Source organism: Gekko japonicus, unplaced genomic scaffold, assembly GCF_001447785.1.
Source record: "Gekko japonicus isolate JY-2015 unplaced genomic scaffold, Gekko_japonicus_V1.1 scaffold455, whole genome shotgun sequence".
Classification (NCBI taxonomy): Eukaryota; Metazoa; Chordata; class Lepidosauria; order Squamata; family Gekkonidae; genus Gekko; species Gekko japonicus.
Window position 1 is genome coordinate 336,240 of NW_015166436.1, and position 26,587 is coordinate 362,826.

Consider the following 26,587-nt stretch of genomic DNA (forward strand, 5'->3'; position numbering starts at 1 on the left):
CTGCCTAGGGAGCAGCTGACATCATTCTCCTCTCCCAACTGAAAATTCCAACTGCCTTGCGGGGGGTGGGGGGGTGAGTTTGAGGTGTGGAATGGAGTGTAGTCCAATCAGCTTCCATATGTAAATGACCTTGGAACACTGGCTGGGACTGCACAAAGCAGCCAATGAACCCAGCCAGTGTCTTCCGAGTGGCAGTTTTTTCAGCCTAACACTAAAGGGGCCAATTTTAGAACTTTGGCACCCACTATTCTTTTATTATAAGGGAGAGATAGCTGCATTAGGGTGAGGTCGTGGTGGCTCTTGAGCTTGCCATCCGAAAGAAAGACACACTGAGGGAAATACCATTTCTCATCACTGGTAGAATTTACAAGCTGCCGAGGATTCTCTGGCTGATAAGAGGTTCCTCTGTGCTGCACCTGGTTCCCATTTCTGATATATCAGCACTAAAATGTATGAATCCGTGTTCGCTGAAGAACTTAATGTGCTCTGTTACAAGATCTAACACCATTACAGGTGTTTGTAGAAGACAAGCACACAAGTTGCCTTCACATACAGCTGCTGCTCATGTATTGTGTTTCCGCTGAACTCAGACATCACAAAAAACTGAAATCAGGCAGGAATGTATCACTGTTTTGTATCAAGCTTCAGGTGCAAAGTGGGGTGGGGGGGAGAGAAATAGGAGAGGTGAACAGAGTGAGTGAGCACAGCAAAAAGCAGTGTGTGTGCCTGGTTTCATTTTGTCCTGATGTCTAAATACTAAGCTTTAAAATATGCATGAGCCCCGTGTACAGGTTATCTGACACAACTTAATATGCATCCTAATTGATTTTTGACAGTGCATTTTTGACAGTGCAGGAGCTTTGTGCATTTTCCCTTGTTATTTGTATGCTGGATTTTATATAGTGTGGTGAGCAGTGTTCCCTCTAAGCTGAGTTAGTGTGAGCTAGCTCACAGTTTTTTAGCCTCCAGCTCACACATTTTTGCCTTAGCTCAGGAAGGATGGCTCCAGAGCAAACTAATTTATGCAGTAGCCAAATCACTTGCTCACAACTTCAATGCCAGTAGCTCACAAAGTAGAATTTTTGCTCACAAGACTCCACAGCTTAGAAGGGAGCATTAGTGGTGAGATGTCTGAGACATGTGTGGTGTTAAAATCAAGATTTACACTTGGGTACAGGTCTAGCAGCTTTTAATTCATAACCGTTTCTTTCCAGTATTTGCTGTAAATTTATAAATGCTTGTTAATCTGCACATGCTTTATACCATAATCATTTCTTTCCTGTAGATCAAGATGTTCTTGAAAACATACTGATTGACAGTGGCATTTATCCAATACAGTCAGTGGTGAGTAAATATGTTAGAGGATAAGTTACTTACATGTTGTACTGTGGCCCCTGCCACACGGGCAGGAAACTGCAGAGGAGAAGTGTGGCTGTTTGCCCCGGGGCAAACTAACATGCAGTAAAGCGATCAGACCTACTGTGGAGGTTCTGTGGAGGTACTGTGGAGGTTCCATGGCAAGGGAGAGGTGCCGATCACAACACACGCCTGCACGCAATGAAGAAGCGCGCGGCGCGGCGAACTGGTTTTCTTTTTTTGTGTACACTACGAATGCGCATGCTCCATTGGGTGCGTGTGCGCATCCACGGAGACGTGGGGGGAAAAAAACCCTTTTCCGCAAGGGGACATGGGCGGGCGCCGGATACCACCGGAAACGCGATCAGACGCCCGCCCTTGCCCCGCAGTTTCTGGAAACTAGTACCTCCAAGGTACTAGTTTTTTGCTGCGCTTTTTCGGCAGGAAGCCTCAGTTGTGCCACGGAAGCACTACGCTTCCCAGATGTGCTGGTGAGATCGCGACCGGAAACTCCGCTTGTCTTCCGTATCTCTTGCGTGGCTAATGTTGCGTGTGACCGCAGCCTGTGTTAGCTTAAATGGCCTTAGAACAGATAATGGCTTGGATCCAGCCATGTAGTTAAGAAAACTTAAGTGCCCTTAAAAGGGAGTAGCAAATTTTGCTGATTCTTCCTTCCCATTTAGTGCTAGCTATTGCATCACTAACTTTTTCTTGCTGAGTTTGCAAGCTAACTGAGAATTCAAGCACTTTTCAACTGTCAGTGAACTTTGTTCGCTCAAAGTTATTTTAATCTTGGACAGTTAATTGAAACAGTTACAGAAAAGTTAGATTAATTGCTTTTTAATAGAGGTTAAGCATTGAGCCTTCTTATCTTGCTATATCAAATGTAACTCATACGCACTTGCTGACTGGCTTATTTGCACTTTTGTTGATTACCTTGTCATTAGTTAAGAACCAATCACTTATCTAGATGATAATTATGATAGAACAGATTTAGAAAAAGATAAGATGCATGTATTTCTATAAATATGTACTACTGTGACAAGCAAATCAGATTTCTCTGGGTGGAAGTCTCAGAAGGAGACTAGGTGAGATTCCTGGATGTGTAATTTAGGCTGTTTGATAATCCCTAAAAGCACTGAGACAAAAACCTGAGTCTTGTTATGCTTTTAAAACTATTATTCACTGTAATACGATTAAGCAATTCTAGGAACTTTTGATAATGTTAGCATTTATTCTTACAGTAATTGTAAGGTTAACTTTTACATGCCTACATTTTCTTTTGTCTTGCATAATAAAGAGAATGATTTATTTTCTTAATAAAAGGTTTTCGATTTTGTTTGCTGGTTATAGTTCAAAGAACCAAACTCCACCCCCCTTATGCTTTTTTGTTATCAGATTTAAAGGTTGAGAATAATTGTTTACTAGGTAAACCCTGGAGAACTCTGCTGCTAAAGCATAAGCAAAGCCTTTTGAAATTGTTTGGTCCAGATTCTCTAATTAGATGTGGGAGTGGAATCTCTTGTTACACCATTGCTGAAATTTTGTTCTGGGGAGTCAGCAGGCCTTCAGGATCAGCATAGTAAGGATCAGGAGTGGGAGGGGGAATCCACAAAAATTGCCACCTCTTCTTAAGGCAACCTAAGGGCATTTTAATATTCTTGATATATTCAGACCCAGGCCACTGTCTTGCATTTTCTGTATTGTATACATTTTGAAAATGTCCTTTAGAAGGCATTTCATAGCATGATTTAATAAAATAAGAGAACTATAAAGACAATATGAATATATAATTAAATCATATAATGTATCTGGATGGGGAACAGTTTGTGCAGAGGACTATACCAAGGAATTCCGTACTTTCAAAGGCAAATAGGCTGCATCTCACATGTCATATTGCCAAATTCTATTTCAGCATCAGTGCACGTTGGGCTCTTTTCCCATGTGAAGCTTAAGCTCAGAATTAATGTTTTAGTCAGACCACAGTGCCTGGCAACTGTGTTTGAAAAGGACACTCTCTTCAACTTTTTGTGTTTGCAAGAACAGTATCTACTTAAAAGCTGCATTCAGATGTCATTTCAAGCTGGCACCAAGTCTGAATGGGCATGAACCTGGCTTGTTGCCGTGTTCGCATGAGGGCCTCGCTCCTCCCCCTTTCCCTTTCTGTGCAGAGCAGGATGAAAGAATCCTGGTTACTAGTGCCATGTGAGTGCAGGCATGCACCTTCTCCAAAGCTAGCGCCCCCCCCCCCCCAATTGGGATTCTAAAACAGGACTTAATGCAGGTTGATAATGTTGGTTTGCTGAAGGGGAATGAACTCCGGCGAAGCCATTCACCTCTGTTCATACGTCATGGGTAACCAGGATTAGTTTTAAACCAGAATGCCTTTTTCAACACACTCCATATGAGAAGTAAGAAAAGAGGCCTATACATGAGCCCAGCAGCAGTCCAGTTTCGTGCATACTTAGGTTCAATTAACTAGAGTCCCTACTCCCGGCGCCCATCTTCTGCCCGCATCTTTGGATGCTCTTTCAAACTACTCATCCTTGCCCCTTCCGTATTCAGTTTGTCCTCCCATGTAATTGCGTCCAGTAAATGAACACTTCTTGATTTTTTAAAAAAACATGATGTATAAAATGTGCCAGAGTCACTGATCATAACCTCTTTAACTTAAAGCTGGAGACAAGGCTGTGGCTAGGTTTAAGGTGGTAGGATGGAATGCTTTGGGAAATGGGCAGCGAGAGCTGCTAAAGCGGGATTGTGCTGCCCCAGCCAGCGTGTGAGACTGTAGTTAAGCAGAACTTCCAGATATCTTTAAGAGCAGTGCTTCCTGGGAATTGAAGTCTTTAGTTAGACACCCCACAGCATCCGGCACACAGAGGCATCATTTTCTGCTTGCTCTTTCTCTGTAGTCAGGCTGTCTCTCAGGGGAGTGCGGCATCCCAAGCTGTGGTTTGATGATTCAGACATAACACTAAACCGTACTTGAGATAAACTATGGTTTGTTACATCTCAGCCATGACACTGTTTCTGTGTGGTACACAGACGGGACTGCTGGACATTTCTGTAATTGTAATTTAGCTGAGATCTTAAGACTTATTTTGGAGTAGACATGTTTAAGGATGAATAAACCTGTTTTTAAATAGTGAAGCGTAAATTCAACAGCAGTCAGGATATTTTCAGCCCTAGTCCCAGCAATGTAATGTTAGTGGATGGAGCACCTCTGCTCAAACAATGAATAGTGGTGGTGGTGGGGGGGAACAGTTTCTGCAGATTTCCAGCAGGAGCTGCACTGCCCCCGCTAGGTTGCATCCGTGCTGTTCTCAGCAATCTGCTGATCCTGGGGAACAGCTTTTTGGGTGGCAAAGGTAGCTGCAGAAATCAGGAAGTGTTGTGAAAATTTTGCTACACAAACAGAGTTCCATTGTTATGGTTGTATATGAGGAAGGATCTTGTACTCAGAAAAAAGTCAATATTTTATAAACAATTGCTTGTTTCAGGACACTTCTCCAGTCAGTCACCACTCCCATGTCACGAAACTGCCAATGAGAAGTCAGATTTTAGACCAAGTCTTTGAAGCGTTTTATTTAAAGTGCCCATTGCGAATGAGTAGATCAAACACAACAAACTGTTTTAATTTTATGTTAGCACCTGGCAATATGCTAAAAAGCTAGTGTTTGGCTTTTTGAGATGTAGATTGAGAAGCCAAAGCAAATTTGTGTAACACCTGAGCAAATGTAATTTAAGCCTCTGATGTTTGCTGGTCAAGTCTGTCTTAAGTAGTGAGGGAAGAAGCTCTGAAGGCTTGGTATTAACTTGCCTTTTAAATTCTGCTGTTCTTTTTATACGGCAACACTCCTTTTGTAGCCGGATGAACTGACAAGTCTAGTTGTTGTGATGTTATACGATCTTCAAGAGCGGAAATTTGAAGCCCGCCAGAATAATGATGATGATGACAATGAACCAATAGTAGAGGTCCAAGAAGTTGAGCATTATCTGTACAGGTAAATGTCCACAAATTATCCTTATATAAGCACTGCTGGAAACTTACTGTTCAGGTTTGAAAATCTGGGTTAAAATTAGTCTTAAGTGATTTCAGGTTGACTAAAATAACTGAGTACTTTATTCATGTGGAAATGTAATAATTAAAAAAACACCTTTTCCAGCTTAAAATATTACCATGTAAAGTCCAAAGCTCTTTGAATCCTAGTTAAAGAAAAATTGTAGGCAGTGAATGTATTGTTTGTAAAATGAAAATGGCAGAAAATTCTTGGCGCACATAAGATTCTCAAATCTATTTTAGAAGAAAATTTGAGAATACCTATTGATTGAACTCTGCAAGTTAAGAGAACTGGTGTGATGTAGTGGTTGAATGCGCATGATGTGAGCAGGCAAATTCATACTTCAAATGTTAACTCAGCCACGCCCATTCCTATGTAGCTATACATAACCTACTATTCTGCCAGCCCCAGCTTCACATTTCAATGTTGGGATTCTAACATACGGCTACTTTAAAGGCTGTTGTAAGTATTCTTCAGACAATGCATGTGAACTACTTTTGGGTACTTAAAGTAATTTACAAAATGTGAGGTGGATCCAGTCATCCTCCAAGTAGCCTTTCTCTAGCCTAAGGAGGGTTTTCTCCAACTTAGATGGCTCTTCCTTGAACGGAAGAGCTAGTTACACTGGAGGAAGTCTTCAACCCTGAGCCAAAGGAAAGGGTGGGGTATAAATATTTAAATAAATAAGGCCCCGGTCACACGGAGCATTAGGCACGCTAGAGAGACGGAAGATAGGCGGATTTTCCGGGCGCGATCTCACCACCACATCTGGGAAGCGTAGAGCTCCCGTGGCTCACACTCCGAAGATGCGCTGTAAAAAACTAGTACCTCCAAGGTACTAGTTTCCGGAAACCGTGGGGCAAGGGCAGGCGTCAGATCACGTTTCCGGTGTTAGCTCATGGCATCCGGCACCCGCCCATGTCCCATCGCGAAAAGGTTTTTTTTGGTCAAGTCTCCACGGGTGCACACAAGCACCCAACGGCGCATGTGAACACTTGGGTTAAAAAACAACAACACAACCCCCGCAGCGCCGCTTGTTTGCCGCGCCGCAGGAGTGAGGTATGATCAGCACCTCCCCCCAACCACGGGACGTTGGCGGGACATTTGATCCAGCTGCCGCGCGGTAGTTCGCTCCGGGGCAAACAGCCACGCCTCCCCCCCGCGATATCCGGCCCGTGTGACCGGGGCCTAAGTCACCTTTGCTCAGTGAAGTGGTGAGATAGGATCCACCCCATTAAGTGTTTCTGTAGAAGAAAGAGCATAAATTTGGGTTGTCTTTGCAATAAGTTTGGGCACAGTTTGGGTTATCTTTGCAATAAAGTGTCTGCCATAAATGCTGTGGGGATGGAAATAATGGTCATAGTCCCTGGTCACACGGGCCGAATAACGCCGGGGGGGGGGGAAGGCGTGGCTGTTTGCCCCGGACCAAAATAAAGTGCGGTAGCCCAATCACATGGTCCCCCAAGGCTTCGCGTTTCAGCTGTTAGCTGGTGATCACACGGCGATGCTGGAGCGTGGCAAAGAAGTGGCGCGGCAAGCGTTTTGCGTTTGTGCGCATGCGCAGTTCCGTGGAGCAGCACTGCTTTCAGTTACATGTTTGTGTGCATGCGCTTAGGAAAAACATCTGGTTTGCGATGGGACATGGATGGGCACTGGATGCCACGGGATACTATCGCTCCCACGATCAGACACCCGCCCCTGCCCTGCATTTTCTGGATACTAGTGCACTTTCCGCGGTACTTTTTTACTGCGCATCTTCGGCGGGATGCCACTGGTTGGCCATGGGGGCGCTACGCTTCCCAGATGTTGTGGTGTGATTGCGCACCAAAAATCCGCCTGACATTCGTGTCTTTAGTGCGGCAACTTCTCCATGTGAACGGGGCCATAGTCAGCTATTGTGCATTCAGCCCCAGTATTTATAATTTGAGAAAGAAGTACTGCTGAAGCAAGAAAGTTAATAATCATGAAACAGAACTTTTAAAATATTTTGTTCAAGATTTACTGTTTTGCTTTCTGATTTGCAGTTTTAAAACCAAACTGGCTGCAGCGTTAGCAAGGTGTCGAATCAAGCATGACGCCCTTTCCATAGAATGCATTCTGCCAGAAACTATAAGGAAGCAAGAGCAAAGGGCATCTGCTCTGCCCTTGTATGCATGGGTGAATACACTTAAAGCAAGGTAAGGAATAGAAGTGTCTTAGTGTATTCCTTCAGAATTACAGTGCTTCCATGTTTTCACGTAAGTGTATTCTTTGTTGTAAATACATCAGTGAGGAAAGTGAATGTTATGCTAGGACTCTTATTGAAAAATATGAGTGAAATGGTTTGCTTGGTACTCTGTAGCGGTCTTGTTTCCAGGGCTGATATGTGTTTGTCATTGTTGTGTAGATACATTGACAAAGGTAACAACCCTTATACTGGATCCACTGGTGCCCTTTAAACATTCTGGCAATATCATGGGCTCTTCAGGCACTCACAAGCTGCTTAAGAGCTGTCTTGCAATGCTTGCTGGCTTAAGCCTCCACTTAGAGAATCTGGGTTCAGACCTGCAGCCTTTGATGCCCCGCAGGAGAGCCGCTTAGATTCCTGAATAATGGCGGCAAACCATAAACCTTTATTCAAACATGAAGGAGATTCAAACTGGTTTCTCACAGGAGTGTCCTTTTTAAAAAACAATCCGTTCAGAGGTGCTTTCCCAAAGTCTGTTAGTGCAATCTTGGGCAGAATTAGTCCAGTCTGGGGATGTTGATTTCAGTGGGGATAACCACAAAAGGTTACACTCATAGCTTTTGCCACGGAATGCCCCATGCCACCTCTTGTGGGGCAAAACTAAGTTGAGGGTATTGTCCTATAGGGGTAGTAACTGACCTTCTTCCATGAGTTTTGAGAGAGGCCTGGTGGTCCAAGGGCCAGCTTTTCTTTCCTTAGTAATCAGGAAGACCTAGGGGAAAGGGGGTGGAAGTATAGCTCTATCTGAACAGTTACCTCCATTTTCAATTATATGCCACCCCTTCCTATATCATTTTTATATTGTTAACTTATTTTGATTGCAAGCTGCCTTGAGCAGGAGTCTGATAAGGCTGCATAAAACTCTCTTTAAAAATTCAGGTAAATAAATGTTAAAATGAAAATAGGGCATAGTTGCATGCAGTTGACATTAATTTTTAGATGTGTACTCTCAGTCAGGAGGCTTCTAGGAAATTTACAGAGTTGTACCAAGGCAACAAAGAGAATGAAATAAAATTAAATGGAAGGATATGCTGTAAAGGCTGCTAATGCACCTTTATCCTGAGTCTTTCCAACATAAATGCAGAAGACAAAGTGAATCTTTAATTAATATTCAGTAACCTGTTTAACAGCTGTGTTTATGCAACAGCCTAGAAGAAGTTCACAGTGCTTTACAGAAGGAAGGATTCACAAGAGTGGAGTCTGTGTCAAAATTTGATGGCTATACATATTGCCTGGATACACACTGTGAAGATTTACTTATCTTCCCTTCTGCTGTTAAAGAACAGCTGCTTGCTTTGGAACTATTTGCTCAGTACAAGCTCTTACTACAGGTAAGATTATCTGTCTGTCTATCTATCTATCTATCCTATCTATCTAATCTATCATCTCCCCAACAGCTTCATTTCTTTTTGCAAACCAAGTTAGTACTCTGCTTTAGAACCCTCCAGTGTTGCATATTTTATTTCTTAAGTCTTAACAGGCAAAACGTATTATTAAATTGGGTGAAAAGAGAATTATAACTGTGTGGGATTGAATCTGGGACTCCCTTCTGCTAAATCTTTTAAGTCTTTTTCTGTCAAAGGAAGTAGTAGTGGAATCAAGTTGTATCCAGCTGTGTAGGAATCCTAATACTCAGTTTACATCCAGTCAGACTGTTGTGAGGCTAGTCTGAATGGTAAATTGATTTTTCTTTGATGTCTTATTTGAAAGTAATAATATTTCTTTGAAGTATTATTGTAATAAGCCTCCTTTTCTCCTGCTGACTTTTTTCACTGCCCATCTGTATATCTGCTAGCCTACCATCTAACTTGGAAAAGTTCAAACACTTTTGATTGACTGTGTCCTGCACTGATAAAACATCACACACCAGATAAAGCAAAAAACAACAATGACAAAGTTTGTGAAGGTGTCTTTTGTTCCGGCATGGCTTACTCACTGCTTTCTTCCGTAGCCCTAAGTGTGTAATCTAGTGACTCTGAGCTGTGATGCTGTTGCTCATCAGAAATTTTTTTAAGCACATCTGCCTGATTCTGCCCTTAGGGATACAGAACACAGAGACAGGTAGACCCCCCCATCTCTTCAAATGCTGCTTGTGGCCACTTGCCGCACTTTCATTTTTGTCACTTGTTTGTCCCTATTGCTTCCCCCCCCACATGTGTTTTGCTCCCTGTGGGACACCTAGAGAGAGCAAAACACATTGGGGGGAGGGGGGGAAGCCCTGAAGCAATCGGACAGTTGTAAAGTCAGGGATAGGTGTGATGAGAGCAGTTTTATCAAGTTGGAAGGGATGCTGAATCGTCTTAATTAATTAATTAATTTTAGGAAATTTAGATGCCATCTCTCCAGAGACCTTCTTGAGATGGCTTACAACTAAAACAAGCCAATTAAAAACAACAACAAAAACAACCTGGAACATAAAAACAGGATACCCTTTTTCTTAATTTCCTGCCTTGCTCCCCCAATGGGGGGGGGGGACCCAGAGCAGCTCACACCTTTCTCGTCTCCTCCGTTTTGTCCTCACAACAGCCCCGTGAAGGGCGTTAGGCTGAGGGTGTATGATTAGTCCAAGGTCATCCAGTGAGCATCCGTGGCAGAGTGGAGATTCGAACGTGGGTCTCTCAGGTCCTCGTCTTAACACGACATCATGCCAGGGCAATTGTTTCTTTGCCTCTCATAGCTCCTGACGCAGCTGCTTTCCTCTCTGCTGGAAGGGCCCTGCCCTGCATCAGAACACCAGATAGAAGGAGGAATTCTAATGGGCCTAGATGGTAAGGGAGGGATGGGGGAAGGGCGCTTGACCCTTCTGCAAATGTGCAGTTGGACCAGCCTATCACTCCTCCAGCTATCTTTGCCCTCAGGAAGCAAGTACGGGAGAAAGAGCCATGTTTTCAGAATGGGATGCTCTTGGGGATTGCTGGGATGAAATGGGTGTATGCATGTAGTGAAAAGAATATGATGGAATGAGGGGGAGATTGTCTTGCTATGCTTGTCAGAGTGATGCCCTGAGCACTATCTGGTAGGCACCCGTGACAACTCATGCCACCATTGCACACATAGCATTTGCAAAGGAAATGGTTGTGTTTGGGGAGATCTTTGATGTGGCAGCTTGCGAAGTTTCCCAGTAGTAGAAATGCCTGCAATGCAAACACTGGCATGAGTGCAGGTGCAAGGATACACATTGCTGGTTGCACAGAAGGAGTGTGTGGAAACTCCTTTATCAGGCAAACATTTGTATATGGACTTTTGGGCTGTCAAGTGTACATCTATCTGATTCTGAATAGTCATTAATAGTCTCCACATACCCGTCATTTTAGGTAACTGCCTCTATGGGTTCTTACAAATGGGAAGAAATTCACACTTGTGGGAAAGGCTTTGGATACTTAACGTCCACGTTGCTTTCTAGTCTACTAGTCCTGTTATAATAAACAAGCTTTGCTGGTTGAATAGTTTGAAAGTTACAGCGTTAGGTGTTAACCCACTGTTGTTGGCTTAACTGTTAGGACAAGTCCCGGAGCCTTGCTGTGCATTCTGTGAAGTCTTTATTGAATATGGACGATGATATATTAATAGCACATGTTGGTTCAGGGCTGACTGTGGCCCATATGTCAGTACTAACAAATCAAGAGACATCCAAAGTATTTGTATGCGGAGTCAAGTCAGTGACAAAGGAAGCAGAGCTCAAGAATTTGTTCACACAGATGGAATGTAAAAGTAAGTGTATTGTAGCTCTGGTTCTCACTGTATAAAAATGGATTACTTGCTGGGAGTATATAATCGTACTTGATACTAAAACGACCGTTTTAAATTATTTTATCAGTGTGTTGGGATTAGATGCCAGTGTTGGACCCAGAGTTGGATTTGTGCGACACCAGTGTTCACTTGTCTTAGTTATCCTAAGTTGCGATTTTGTTGCTTTTCTTCAGATATTGAACTATTGCACGAGGATTTTACAAGTGTTGAACCAACGAATCATAAGCTGCAGAAAGTTAAAGTTATTTTGCTGCTGCCTCGCTGTTCAGGCCTGGGTGTTAGCAACCCAATAGAATTTATTCTAAACGAGCATGAAGGTACTGTAGCATAATTACTTTTTCCAAAACGCAAGTTGTTGTAAGAAATAAAAAGGAGATGTTTGATCTGTGCTCTCATGTGGTTACTCTCCTTGTTGCTTTGATGGTACTCTGCATATTTCTAGTGTAGACCTCATCTCTGGATCACTGTTCTTATCCTAAACCATTTCTGTTTGCTTGGAGCACAGGCATAGTGTCTTGCTTTGAGAGACACAGATGCAGCATTTGGCATACTGCAATACTGGCTGGTTCAATAAGCTGGCCAACAGGGTGTAATCTAAATTAAGGACAGGCAGGTAGCAGACTAGGGCTAAACATGGCTTGGGGGGTTTCCCATCTGTCTCCCAGAACAGGCTACAATTTCTTCCTTTACCTTTTGCACTTCGAGTACTTTTTCCAGTGTAAGACAAGCATTTTCTCTTGAGGGCAGGAGGACATTCTGGAACATTTAGGTACTCTGCTACCCATCACCCCTTGAGGCAGGAAGTAGGCTGATCTTTCTGTCTCCAGAGCACCCACCATCCTCAGTTTTTCTTCCTGCTTCCGCTGTGAGAGCAAGCAGGGGGAAGAGCTATGAGGCTGTCTTCTGGGTGTCTGTTTTTGTCATCCAACTTCTTTTTGTATGTGTTAAATAAAACAAAATCCTCCTTCATCTTGTTCTGCATGTCTTTCCCCTCAATGCTTGCTAAGCTGCTTACTTGCCAGCCACTCCAAGCCAGCATTATGGCCTCAGATTGCTCAGCCTCGGACCCTTCAGATGGTGCGTCGTGAGGGAGACTGTCAAGCTGAGGCCCTTTGACAAGCGTCCACCTCATGCCCGCTCACATGACTGAAGCACTACCTGGGAGTCACAAAAGGGGACCTTGAGCAAATGGATCAGAGAATGTATCTTGATAAGCCTGTTTGTCTCAAGGTCTGGAGAAGGCGTTATTGCTCACTCAGTCCGTAATGTGGCAGTGTCTATGGCCTTGGAGACTGCTGTTTCAATTGCTGACATTTACCAAGTTGCCATGTGGGTGTCGGGATCCACCTTTGTCAAACGCAAAAAGCTGGACTCCATGGCCTCGGCCAGCTCTTCCTTTGGACGCCAGGTCCTGCAGAAAGTTGTCTAATTCTTCTGTGTTTAATATGGTGATCGAGTTCCTACCCTATTTGGACGTACTCTTTGGTAACATCCCAAATGTACCAGAATATCCTCCTGTCCGCAAGTGAAAATGAAATATTGGACTTATTGTGAAGGTTAATTTTGCTTGAGGAAGAGGAGGGACATTCTGGACCCACCCTGGCTTGGGGAATGGGGCCATTGGATGACTTCCAATGATTCCATCATTTAGGGGGGTTGCTTTGACCACCATCTTTTTTTACTGACTCTAAATGTTATCTTCTTTGCATGCACACGGAAGCGTACACGTTGAATAAACCTTTGTTGGTCTTAAAGGTGCCACTGGACTCAGACTTTGTTCTGCTGCTTCAGACCAGCACGGCTACCCCACCTGAATCTTTCTTTGTTATTGATCATCCTGTTGATATTGTTGTACATAACATGTATCGTGCTCAGTTGTTTTGACATCAGTTATCAATGCAGTATTTGATAAGGGTTAGGGACAACTAACCCACAGAGGCCCCTGATCCAGATATTTGCTAAGGAAGTCTCAAAACTGAGGATGGTAGGCAATCGGAGACAGAAATATCAGCCTGCTTTGTGCCTCAGGGGATGATGGGTAGGCGAATACCCAGATGTTCTAGAATGCCCCCCTCTTCCTCAAGCAAAATGAACCTTCATGGTAAGTTCAGTGTTTCATTCTCTCCCCACCCCATCCTCTGTGGACAGCAACATAGTTTTTGACAGAGCCTTCCATTTCTTGTGTACCTTGGTCTTCCTTGCGTAAGGTGAGAATTGGGGAGGGTGTGGATTGGAGGGCCAATAAAGTGAGGGCCCCAACGAAACCTCTGTTGCTGTCCACTTTGAGGAGGAAAGAGCTCATCCTTTGCCCATGTTATAGAATGGGCGGGCAAAGCCAGCGATGGAAGCCCTTCAACCTTTGTTTGATTCAAAATAGAGCCCTGTTTGAAAGGTAACTAGGATTTAAAATGCACCTATGAAAAAGGAATATGAATAGATTTCTATAGGACTACTTGTGGACTCCTTTTTCTGTTTCATGTAACAGCTTTTTTGTGTGTGTTTGACTGCATGATCTAATGAACTAAACTTGTCTGTATGAGACAAGTTATGCTCCTGGTAGAGGATGATATTAGTTGGCCAGTATTCCTTGTAGGAAGCAGAAACAGTGGTTTCATGTAAACATGAGTCAGCCCTGGTCAGTATTTGGATAGGAGACCACCAAGGAATACCAGGGTCCTGATACAGAGGCAGGCAATGGCCAACCACCTCTGAACATCTCTTGCTGTGAAAACCCAACAGGCTTACCATTCAGGTACAATCTGGCTGAATGTCACAAGAATCTGATGGAGGATGGCTGCATTCGAGCAGTTTAAAATACTTGTTTTGAGGTCCATATTGCACGCGTCTGATCAATCTTTTTTGCCCCCACCTAAAGCATATTTTCTCCTTTTGCTAGTTCAGATTCAATCAGAACTATTCTAGGCATCTCCATGGTCATGTATTTAGTGAAGATCCCTGGTATATTAAAATTAGGTGGCTTCATAATGTCTCCTTTAATCAAAGAAGATTATTCAGGATAACTCACCTGAATATATTCTGACAGCTCTGAAAAGAACTGGCAAATGCTTGAAGGAGTGCTGGGTTGATGGAGGAGAGCCTTATTAATAGTGCAACTCAACACATGTGCCTGCTTTTTCTATGAACACACAAGGAAGGTGATGCTGTGTATTTTTTTTGCATCCAGTGCAAAATTCCACTTACAGTAGAATACTTAGGCAAGGGGAGGGGACATACAAGCGAAAGATTGTGGTAGCTGTTTGTGCCACGTTAAATTTATTGTATTTCCACTTACATAAGATCTTATTTCTGGTCCCTGTAATATATTGGGAGGGAAATGCTAGTTGTTGCAGACAGTGTTCCCTCTAAGCTGAGTTAGTGTGAGCTAGCTCACAGCTTTTTAGCTTCTGGCTCACACATTTTTGTCTTCACTCAGGAAGGATGGCTTCAGAACAAACTAATTTATGCAGTAGCCAAATCGCTCGCTCACAGCTTTGATGCCAGTCGCTCACAAAGTAGAATGTTTGCTCACAAGATTCCACAGCTTAGAGGGAGCATTGGTTGCAGAGGATCTTGCACAAGCTGTCCTAAGTCTGTTCATGTTTCTGCTAGTGCATAGCTGAATCCAAGCCCTTGGCTGCAAGTGTTCAGTCCTGTTGATGGGTGTGGGTTTGTGTGTTTTTTGTGTTTGCAGTGTGGGTAGGGTATTTTTAAACCAATAATTAAAAAAAAGTTTTCATAGAGCAAACATGACAACAGGAAAGTAAGACTTAAAAGAACGTCCCTGCAGGATCAACCCAAAGATTCATCTAGCATCCCATTTTAATCCAATGGGCCCGATCCTGCTTGCTTTGTCATTTGGCTGGCCACCTAATAGCAGCTGTCACTAATGAGTGAGTAGCTGAATGGAAGGAAGGCCTGGCGTATCAGCAAACATTAAATCTCTTCTGTGGAGAGTCCTTGCACCCCACAACATATTCTTATGGTATCCACTGTGAAATGAATTGTCAATAGACATGAACGTCACAGCAAATGAATACACACTGTATATAGCTTTTTGTTTTCTTCTTCTTTTTTGAAGATGCTGAATTACTTAGAGATCTCTCCCAAGGCTCTGTAGCAGAAGATAAACTCAATGTCCTCGCTCAACAGCAGCTTAAAGAATTAACACGTGGCTTGCAGTGTAAGTGTCTTTAACTTGGAATGGTTACTCTAATTTTAGTGTTGTGTGTAACGTAGATCATGAGGAATTTCAGACAGGCGATATATTCCGGAAGAGGAACGGTTTCCAAACGGTTTCTGGTCTGTCATTTCAGACAGAACCATTTGAGAACCGGTTCCCTTCTGGAATATATTTGTCATTTCATACACAATCGCTTCTGTCCTGTTTAGGAAACGGGGCTGAAGTGTTTTACCTGTCAACCACTTCCAAGTACTCAAGTTTCCTCTCCCGGTTCCGATGCGCTTTCCCCCGCCATTGGAATGCATGGAGTGTTTTGTTATACTGCTATAGCGCTATAGCGCTCTAAAGCGAACGTTAAAAAAAAAAGCCAGAAATCGCCTGCACGGGCGAAAAATGGTGGGGGAAAAGCGGGAAAAAGCGGTGCAGTCTGAAATGGCAAACCGCTTCAGATCCAGCTCTTTACCGGAAGGGGAAAGCCATGTGTGAAATGGCAGCCCTATACCAGTTCACTTCAAAATGGATCATTACCGGCTTCAAACTGGGTGAAACTGGGTAATGTGAAATTCCCCCATGAAAGCCTTCCAGTGACTTTCGTGTTCACTGAAATTATTCTGTCCTCATGTGCAAGCTCTCTTTTAATTATGCGCTTATTTAGGAGAAGCAAAGTATATTTCTTTGCCAGACTCTGAACTGAAATTTTAAAGACAGCACTTGGGAACATAATCTAGTACTATTACACAATCCCTGTATGCAGAAATAATTACAGATGTAAAGTGACATTGGCCTACTCGTAACTAGCACTGCAATACAGTATGGGAGTTGAGTGCCTGAGAAATAAAAAACTTGGGAGACTAGAAGTACTGAAGCTTGAAGGAAAGAGATGGAAAAATGGGAGAGAAATGCGAATGTCTCGCTTCCCTTCATCTGTTCAGCTAGTTATGTGACAGATATGAATAGGCATCTACATTAATTGCTGTCTTAAATGATCAGTTCTTGAGTTGATGTTGGGGAATTAAATCTCCTCCCATGGAGTTGGCAGAGCATTCTCTGTCCTTCAGGATCTCACCTACCACCTAACACACTTTATGTGCCCACTTTCCAGGCTCATCTGAGCAGGGAGGGGGAAGATCCTTTAGCCATCTCACCAGACCCTGTCATTCCTGTACTCGACTTCTCTGTTTCGCCAGCCTGGTCAAGGTGGTGGCAGCAGTGGTATGCGTGTCCTCTAGGTGTCATAAGGTGAACGTGCCGGCCTTTACAGATGTAATGCTTGCTAGTTAGAACCATAGAGTCACAGAGTTGGAAGGGGCCATACAGGCCATCTAGTTCAACCCCCTGCTGAGTGCAGGATCAGCCTAGAGCAGTGGTTCTCAACCTTTAATACAGTTCCTCATGTTGTGGTGACCCCCCAACCATAACATTATTTTCGTTGCTATCATAAGACCATTGGAAATTTGTGTTTTCCGATGGTCTTAGGCAACCCCTGTGAAAGGGTCATTCGACCCCCAAAGGGGTCGTGACCCACAGGTTGAGAACTGCTGGCCTAGAGAGCATCCCTGACAAGTGTTTGTCCAGCTGCCGCTTAAAGACTGCCCGTGAGGGGGGAGCTCGCCACCTTCCTAGGCAGCCGATTCCACTGTTACATAAACTGTCACAAAGTTTTTCCTAATATCCAATCGGTGCCTTCCTGCCCTTAATTTAAACCCATTACTGTGAGTCCTATCCTCTGCTGCCAACAGGAACAGTTCCCTGCCCTCCTCTCAGTGACAGCCCGTCGCATACGTAAAGAGAGCCATCGTGTCCCCCCCCCCCAGCCTCCTCGTTTCCAGACTGAACATTCCAAAGTCCCTCAGCCTTTCCTCATAGGCCTTGGTCTCCAGGCCCCCGATCATCCTCGTCGCTCTCCTCTGCATCCGCTCCATTCTGCAGAGGTTTCTTCCCCAGTAAAGTCTCATGATCTGCCTGAACACCCAGGGTGCTGCTGTGTTGCACCCTGAAGGATAATTTGTGTTGGTAGTTCCTGGATCTAGAAAGGTTGAAGGCCACTGTCCTGAAGGATAACTAACACACTCCGGTCTCTTTTGAAACCCTAATAGCAAGTGGGAGATGGGGCACAAACTAGAGTCACAGAATGTGAATCAGACTCAGGCGCTGGATTTTTGCACAGCCTAGAGAAGAGGCATCAGAGCATGTGGGTCCTTAGCACCGATTACTGGGACAGGCAGCTTAACGCTGGTGAAAACGTGAGTTCCTGTCAAGCCAGCTAGGCAAACGGGGTGGAAATACTTATTTAAAAATACTTTAGAATCAATATGGGACTTGTACATGAATGCATATTTAAAGTGTGTTTCCGCATTAGAAATTCTTAACGCTGTTGATCCTAAAGATGCCATTTTGCATTCTTGCAGTTAGTAAAGTGCAAGCTGTGGTCTACTGCACCTGTTCCATTTACCCAGAAGAAAATGAAGCTGTGGTGAAGGAGGCACTAACGTCTGGCGTAGAAGGAGGGAAGGCCCAACCGTACAGGTAAGGAACAGATCTTTAAAAATTCTATTATTTGATCCCCTAAGGTAGGGTCACACCAGTAACACTCCCATAATTTTAGGGGCAAAAGAAAAAAGTGTTCCGGAATTGCAGAAAACACAGTTTGTCACCCTGATGTGCCTGGCAGAAATTGCCTCAATTCCTTTTTCTGTACTTTAAAAGCTACAGGAACCCTGTTCTGCTTGGCCTCTGATTACCCTAGCCAGAGAAGAAAAAGGATGAATGGTAAAAAAAATAAACTGTCCCCTGTTGCAGGTTTAGAATCCAAGGTCTGAAAAGGGTGAAGATTTACATAAGAACATAAGAGATGCCAATGTTGGATCAGGCCAAAGGCCCATCCAGTCCAACACTCTGTGTCACACAGTGGCCAGAAATACCAGGTGGCATCAGGAGGTCCAGCAGTGGGGCCAGGACACTAGAAGCCCTCCCACTGTTGACCCCCCCAAGCACCAAGATGACAGAGCATCACTTGCCCCAGAGCCCCTATCTATACCTTGTGGCTAATAGCCACTGATGGACCTCTGCTCCATATGCTTCTGTCTTAGGAAACATGAATACCATTTTACTGTTTCAGCTGTAAACCATCTGTAGTTAACTAACTAGTAAAAAGTTTCAATGATACCGTGAAGAACATAATTGCAGGTTTGAAGTCTGATAACAGTTACCTGCATTAGGTCAATAGGCTTATCTGGAAAATTGTGATTCTGTATTCCTCCCCCCCCCCCCATCTTTGTCACAGGGTATATCTATACTGACTGGGATTTCTCCTCTCCACTTGCTCTGCTCTTTACCAAAGTAGCAGTTTTGTCTCTTCCCATAGTAGGATGCCCCTTTACGGCCACCCCATCTTCTCCATTCCAATAGTGCCTTTGCTCTTTCAGTGACTGGCTTTTCCCTTCCCTCTTCTAGCTACTAGATAGTTAAGCTGGGAAGGGAGCCATTCCTAGAATGCTGACCCAAAACCCAGTTCCCTCAGACACCCTAGATGGAATGGCTATGCGGAATGCAGTTTTGAGGCCGCAGGATGAGGCACTGATCCAAGTCTGTGGCAGAGGGAGGCTACTGGCATGGAATGTGGCACGTTCCAGCAGCCCTACCAGAATGGTGCAGAGGAAGAACAACAGTTCTCTCTGGGAGGGAAGAGGCGTTTGAAGTCAGGGGACACTGTATGGTTCCTTGAATGCTCTACCTGTCGGCTGTTCTTGGAGGGTTGTATTTTCCTTCTCACCACTTTCAGTTGGGAGATGTGGCAGAATAACTTAGGGGTCAGGTGGGCACTCAAGAAGTTCTCCCCAAGCCCTGAGGATCTAGCCGTCTCAGGGATACGAATTCAGTCAAACTATACGAAGTGAATAACTCCAGTCTCCAGCAGGAACGCGCTAGTGGCAGGGCAGAAATGTGTTTATACCTTGTCTCAGCAATGGAAGCTGTCCCTCTAGTGGATGTGCCTGTTGTGGTACACATTTCAGGCTTTAGTCCTTGAAGATCAAGACACAAATCCAGGGGATAAAAGGCTGCATAGTGTTCTGTGTATATTCTGTTGGCTGTTCAGGTGGGATTGTCAGATTTTGTTTTTGCTGAGGCTGCCTCCATTCCCTGATTCTCACAATCACAAATTGTGGCAGAGCCCGCTGAAACTCTCCACGGCTGCTGCCTTAGCACGATGCAGTTCTCCACTAGGGCGATGGCCACTGACATTGGTCTGGATGTCGCTACTGCTGGTGGAATATTCCAGTCAGGCTACCCTTCTTCACTGGTGGACTTACTGTGAAGGCTTGTTCCACATCAGGAGACGGAAGATAACCTGTTCCCGATGGGATGACGCTAAACTCTTTGCTGCTCATACTGTGAGAAGTAAAGGGAGGGCAGAAGTTGACTCCCAGGTACAGCATCAGGTTGGCCCTGGTTTGGTCATTCTGTATTCATTCTGAGTCGAGATATTTAGGTTTGCTCTAAGTGCATTTGTCAAAAATTTTCACTGCCATGTTGTATTACATCCCAAAACTGGGTGTAGAGGGGACTCCTTCCACTGGAGGGGACTCCTCCCGACAACAAGCCTTTCAGGGTAACTTCAGTGTCCTCTCCCTTAAGGCCCAGAGTTGGCGGTCTGTGCACAAGGACTAAAGGACCGTTACCACGTTCAGTGTCATAGATGAGAGAAAAATCAGTTGAAGTGTATTAAGGAAGCAGTGATTCATCGTTTCAGTATTGTGTTACTGTCTCCTTTAGGCTTTGCCCACCCGTCCTTCCTTTGTGCTGCAAATCGGAAATAAATACTTCTGCTGAGAATTTCTTCAGACTGGAGCTGTCGGATATTTCCAACTGCTGTTTTATAGCTGTTCTGGCCCGAGAGGTAAGTACTACTGGACAGGTGATTACACTGGAGGCTTCATTTGTATTTTTGTATTTCTTCACGACCCCATGGACAAGATCTCACCAGGCCCTCCTGTTTTCCGCCATCCTCTGAAGTTGGCTCAATTTCATGTTCGTTGCATCTATGACACTGTCTAACCATCTCATCCTTTGCCGTCCCCGTCTTCTTTGACCTTCAATCTTTCCCAGCATCAGGGTCTTCTCCAGTGAGTGCTCCCTTCTCATTGGGTGGCCAAAGTATTTGAGCTTCAGTTTCATTATCTGGCCTTCCAAGGAAAAGTCAGGGTTGATTTCTTTTAGGATTGACTGATTTGATCTTCTTGCAGTCCAAGGGACTCTCAAGAGTCTTCTCCAGCACCATAGTTCAAAAGAATCTAATTTCAATATTGTTTTGTCTCTTCCTGTGGTTCTTTGCCTTCGCCATATATTTTTTTGCCTTCTCCATGTTGTGACACAAAACTCTTGTACAGGGTTAAACCATCTGGAAATGGTAAATTGGATGTGCAGCCCCAGTAAGGACTGGAATTGCAGGGAGAAGGGATTTAACCCTTAATTTCCTTCTTAATTTCACTAATTGAAACTGGGTTCCTCATGCTGCTGCTCACATTTTAAAGGGGAAAAGATATCTTCATGTATCCACCTTTCTCTTTTAAAATGTTAACATTGTAAAGGAAATCGTTTTGATTAGCAGAATGAAGTGGAAGTTAATTGTACCATATTTTGTATCGGTTTTTTTTGCCTCTCCCAATCTATTTGATATTCAGAAGTCTTGAAAGTCTGTGGAGTACTTCTATGCATACCTTTTAAATTGTCTTTTGCCCGGTCTTGTGTTGTTCTGAGAGGTATGGCATTACTAAACTGAACACAGATGGTGGTGGTTTTATGTAGGATCACTCAGCAAGTCTGTGGTTAAGATGAGATTTTAAACTGAATCCAACATACAGTTTGGGTTTTTTTTAAAAAAAAATCAGGATTTTGGACCTTCTAATAAAATGGAATTGGACGATTAATCCTTTTCTTCTACAGCAAATTTTGAGTGCAGTTAATGCAAGAACCCCAGGAGGCGATCCTTAGTAGATCTAACCAACGATGCCTAGAGAACAGGAAGCACAGTGGAATGGCTGCTTGCTTCCAAAATATAAAATAAGCACAAGATGCTAGTTATTTTGTATATAGCTGTTTCAGGTAGAATGCATTACCATAACCTAGATATGATCCAGAGCATGGATCACCGTGACTGGATCGTGCTTTCCAAGCAATGGCTGTAGCGGATGGATCAGCTGAAGCTGATGAAAGGTGCTCCATGCCATTGAGGAGGCCCGAGTTAAGATCCTCTTCTCAAGCCTCCTCTCTGGGCCACTGGCTGTGGAGCTGAGATGGGTGGTAGGGTTACCAAGTACCTACCTTCGATTCGGCGGGGGACACATGATTCCCGGCCGGAACATCCCTCAGTGGAACACATCCCTGCTTGACCATGCCGTCGCCCAGACATGACGCCAGCATGCCGGGCACGTAGCTGGACAACGCTCTTGCAGTGGAGTTGGAAACTTGATGGTACCATCGAGTTTCCAGCTCCATTGCCAGAGCGTCGCCCAGCTACGTGCCCAGCATTGCTGGCGTCACGTCTGGGCGACGGCATGATGCGGCGCGTTTGTTTTCCGCGTGGGAATGTTGCTGACAAGTCGTATGTGTCCCCCAGCGATTCAAGGTAAGTACTTGGTAAGCCTAATAATGGGTGGAGACCTACCGTACCTTCCTTGAGGTGCCAGGCCAGAACATTTCTCTTTACCCAGGCTTTTAACTGATGGGTTCCATCTTTTCGTGGCTGGCTTCTAGTCTGACAACTGTTTTATGGATATGGTTTTAGACTCCTTAGTATTTGTTCTGAGGTTTTGTTGTATTGTTTTAGTTGTGAGCTGCCTCTAGCAGATCTCTGAAGAGGCAGCATATACAGTTTCCAAATAAATAAATACATGACCTGACTGTTCTTTCAACTGTTTGATACGATGTTTCTTTAACTTATAGAGGGATCCATCTGAGACCGTGTCAGTAAAAGATGTTCTAGCTCGTGCGGCAGCAAAAGGGTTACTGGAAGGTATTGAATTAGCAAAGCCGTCTAAAAGAGAGGAGAAGAAGAAAAAGAAACAAAAAGTAACTCCGACAAAAACTGCTACTAAAGAAGCAGCAATACAGTCCAGAATTCAGGAGTTCCTGGATCGGGAAACAAAATCCAACAAGATTGACTCGGATTCTACAGTATCTAACATAACTGCTAGTACCTCTCAGAAAACCATAAACCAGACAAGTGATTCCACGCAGCTGAAGAAAACGGCCAAGCCTCTCTCAAACGCATCCTTGCCTGTGATGTTGAAGAACACTCCCCTGTCCTCATCCGCACAAAAAGTGTTTGAAAGGCAACGAACTGTTAGGAAACCAAAGTCAGAAGACAAACTGATGGTCTTGAAACCTGTTGAGATCGTCCTGCCTCCGGTAATGATGCCATACTTCAACCCACAGGGGAACAGAGCCCAAATTTCATCTAACCACTATTATTATCACTGGGTTGGAACAAAAAGTGGAATATATGGCTCGCTTAGCCCTTCTTCTTCCAGAAAACTGATCAAGTCAAAAGAGCCCTCACCATCTTCTTCTGCAGCCAAGCATGCTCGTCCATGGCTTTGAAGACTGCCTCTTGGAACTGCTGCTTATTTACTGTAATTCAGAATTTGAAGCTTGTATTCTTCTAGTGGGTTTTTTCTTTAAAACAAACAAACAAACAAACCCAAACCCTTCTGTATTAGGATCACTTGGGCACCAAGTGTACATCTTCGTAGGAGCCAGTCTGCTTTTAGAAGGCAGAATAAACATACATCCTTTTCCCATGACTATCATGAAGATAGCAGAAGGGCTGTTCTGGAGAAAGGCTTTCATTATGGAATCCAGTTTAAGTGAACTTTGAAGGTCAAAATGCATACATCTGATCTTCACCCCCAGATTATGCATGTCATTAGGGATAAACTGGAACCCGTTGGTACAAGCACTAGCTAGTCAGCTTAGAATGAAGTGGAGGCAGGTTTTGTCTGAGTGTACTTAGGAACTGAATGTTAAGAGTTAGCTGCTGAAATTCTAAAGATAAACCAGGGCTTCTAAAAATAGTAGTGGATTTGCAGCGCTTATTCATGAGTAGCCTTGGGGAATTCTGCTTCCTTTCGTCTATCCCTCATGTCTGCAGAGTGATCTTTCAAGATTTCTGCCTGTTTTAATAATTTGCTCTTAAATCTTCTCTCCCCAAAGGGCAGACACTTTTGAAAACCAGTTGTGGCAGTTTTGGCTTTAAGACTAGGACACCACAGTCTCACTGAAAGGGCTAAGAAGTCTGCACGAGAACAGTTTCTGGACTTCTTTGTATGGCAGCATAATTACTGGATGGTTACACTGTGCTAGTAAGTCAGCCCAAATCTTCAGTTTATTATGCAGCGTATTTAAATCGAAAACCTATTAAATTTCCTGATTAAATTCTATCTTGAGTGGTCGTCTTAGTAGCTTGAGACCTAAGGCATGGTCCAAAGAGGCATGCCAGACAGCCACTTAGCTGAATCCGGGCAGTTAGTTGTCTGTCTGGTCAGGGCCACAGTCTGGTCCTATATGCCCAATTTCATATCATTATCTGGCGATGAGACCATGAAGGAATAACGATCCATTAATGTTTGATTTTTTAAATGCAGTAACCAATAGAAATAACTGCACCCATCTGAGAGGAGCCCTTAGGACCATGGTTGCTTTTTGAAGGCTCGATTTAAACATGGATGCTGGAAGGAAGAACTTGCGTGTGTGACGCTGCCCAGCGTCTCAATGGAAACTGGCCCCTGCATGTGTCATCCTGCTGTGTTGGCTTGCCAGAACAAGGCCCGCCTCCACTCAGACGTTTTTAGTGCTAACATGGCAGAGCTTAGGGCCCAGTGTAAATGAGGCCTACGCAGCAGTCGCCCCCTCCTTTTGGTTCTTGTCACTTTTTTTTGGGGGGGGGGGGAACCTAGCTTCGTGAGTGTGTAATTGTCTCCCAAGTTGCCCTGTGAGGAAGCTACCCAAACAAATGAGACAAGCACTTAATGCAGCTAAATTTATTCTTGCAGCAGAGTACATTTAAGTGTGTAAAAAGTGGACAATGCTGAGAGGGGGGAAATGTTCTGTCCTCTGTTTTAAAATCACCTACTTCACATAATACTGAAAGCTCCTGCTGATAAACCTGTGTGTGTGTGTGTGTGTGTGTGTGTCTTTTCGTTTCTGCATACAGCAACAGTAAATCAAACTGGCTTCTGCTCATTTACCTGGATGTGACTTAAAAATACAACAGAAACGGGTCATTTCGTAGAAAAAGAGGTGCAGGAGCTCATTAGCATAACTCATTTGCATATGCCACACCCCCTGACATCACCGGAAGTGTGTCAGAAGGCAACACCCACCGCTCAGGCTCCTAGCTATGGGGGGGGGGGACCGTGCAGATCTGTCCTTGCAGAAGAGGGAGAGCTTCTGCCTGAATAAAACTTGGTCTTAACTGTGCCACTGGACTGTTTTGGACTGGGGGGCCTCTGCAGCTTACCTGGCTGCTTCTTGCTCTGACTGAGGGCTGCTGAGAGCAGGGGGTGGGGCTTGTTGCATGTGCCTGCCCCCTGGGCTCCTTACTGCCGGAGCTCCGCTCCTGTGCGCTCCCATAGGAAATGACCCCTGAACAGAACTCTGGCTGAGCTGTTATGAGCTCCTGAAACGAAACGAAAGTGGCACCTCCCCTACCCACACTTGACCAAACACACTGATACACCCATGTTGCTTTGGATTTTGCGGAAAAAATGAAGACATTCTTGAAACTCAGTAAACGATAATCTTTATGTTTAGGTTTCGGGAAGGTTTCTTCTACTCAGCCGTGACAGCAACTCCGCCCCCCCCCCGCCCCCTTGCCACTTAGCAGAGGGGCGTTCTGCACACAAAGTTTATCATGAAGAACTCCTCGTATTACGAAGCAGGGCCGATGCCCTTTCATGCAATTTCTCTTTCTTCTCGTAGGTGATTTTTTTTTCATCTTTACAAAAACATCCTCTTTAAAGAAATAGCAATTGGTTTATATAAACAAAAGTATATAAACAAACCGTGTCAAAGAATCGCTGTGGCTTAGAGAGGGAGAGGCTGAAAGCGATTATGAATGTCCATGGTTAACTATCTCCTTCTTTCAACAGAGTACATAAATGAGGTGACTTGGTGAGAGCAGCATCTAACTCGCTATCTGCATTTAAAAATAATAGTTAACTTTACACATTATTATTTTTTTTGCCATTTTCTTCTACGTACTCAATTAAAAAGGTGACTACAAATAATTACAAAAATCCTCTGTCTTTTAGGCAACCTATAGTACACTGAGATTACTTAGGAACTGGATAGATCTGTGAGACCGCATCCAGTCGTAAAGATAATATGTCAACGTAATTGAGGAATATTTCAGTAAAAATAGAATAAATAAAATAAAAAATATTTAAGCTGTATTTAACAAGGTTAATCAAAAAAAGACATGGAACATCCCAAGGCCTAGTGAACATGGCCGCCTTGTGAGATATAAAGAATGCATAGATAACGGAAGTGTCACTATACAACATTGAGTTAAAAGTCATTGGCATTCGCTCACACTCAACCCATACGTACATTTTGGCCATGGTAGCAAAACGCCTGTGTCATTTATGTTGAGGGAACGTAAGAATTGCTGTGCTGGCTCCGGACCGCGCTTCGTCTTGTCCGACGTTCTGTTTCCAACACGGGCCACGATGCTGCTGGGAGCTCATCAATGGGGCATGACGAGGAGACCCTTCCTCGGGTTTGGGCCCCAAGCTTCTGGTGCACTGCCTCTTGCCAGGAGGCTCCACATACAATGTTCAGATAAATAAAGTTTCCAAAATATCCCAGTTTTAGATATGTAGCTATATTAAAAAAAAAAAAGTTTCAAGGAATGAAAAAGCCAGTGAAACTTAAATGCTGAAAATAATCGCAGCCTTTAAAATAGAAAAATTCCACTTGGAAAACAAATATTGTCTTTGTAATGCTTTTAAGCAG

The 26,587-nt window shown here is 44.0% G+C and overlaps 1 protein-coding gene across 1 annotated transcript in view; it reads left to right on the top strand.

Annotated features, from left to right (window-relative positions):
* The window catches only part of NSUN7 (NOP2/Sun RNA methyltransferase family member 7), a 31,440-nt gene extending 8,267 nt beyond the window's left edge, over positions 1–23,173 (top strand). The window contains exons 2-11 of the mRNA XM_015411891.1: positions 1,286–1,344; positions 5,224–5,360; positions 7,442–7,594; positions 8,792–8,975; positions 11,145–11,355; positions 11,568–11,711; positions 15,473–15,574; positions 17,983–18,100; positions 20,348–20,471; positions 22,517–23,173. Of these exons, the coding sequence (XP_015267377.1) occupies positions 1,286–1,344; positions 5,224–5,360; positions 7,442–7,594; positions 8,792–8,975; positions 11,145–11,355; positions 11,568–11,711; positions 15,473–15,574; positions 17,983–18,100; positions 20,348–20,471; positions 22,517–23,173 (1,889 nt within the window). The remainder of the gene's footprint in view (positions 1–1,285; positions 1,345–5,223; positions 5,361–7,441; positions 7,595–8,791; positions 8,976–11,144; positions 11,356–11,567; positions 11,712–15,472; positions 15,575–17,982; positions 18,101–20,347; positions 20,472–22,516) is intronic.
* The last annotated feature ends 3,414 nt before the right edge of the window (positions 23,174–26,587 follow it).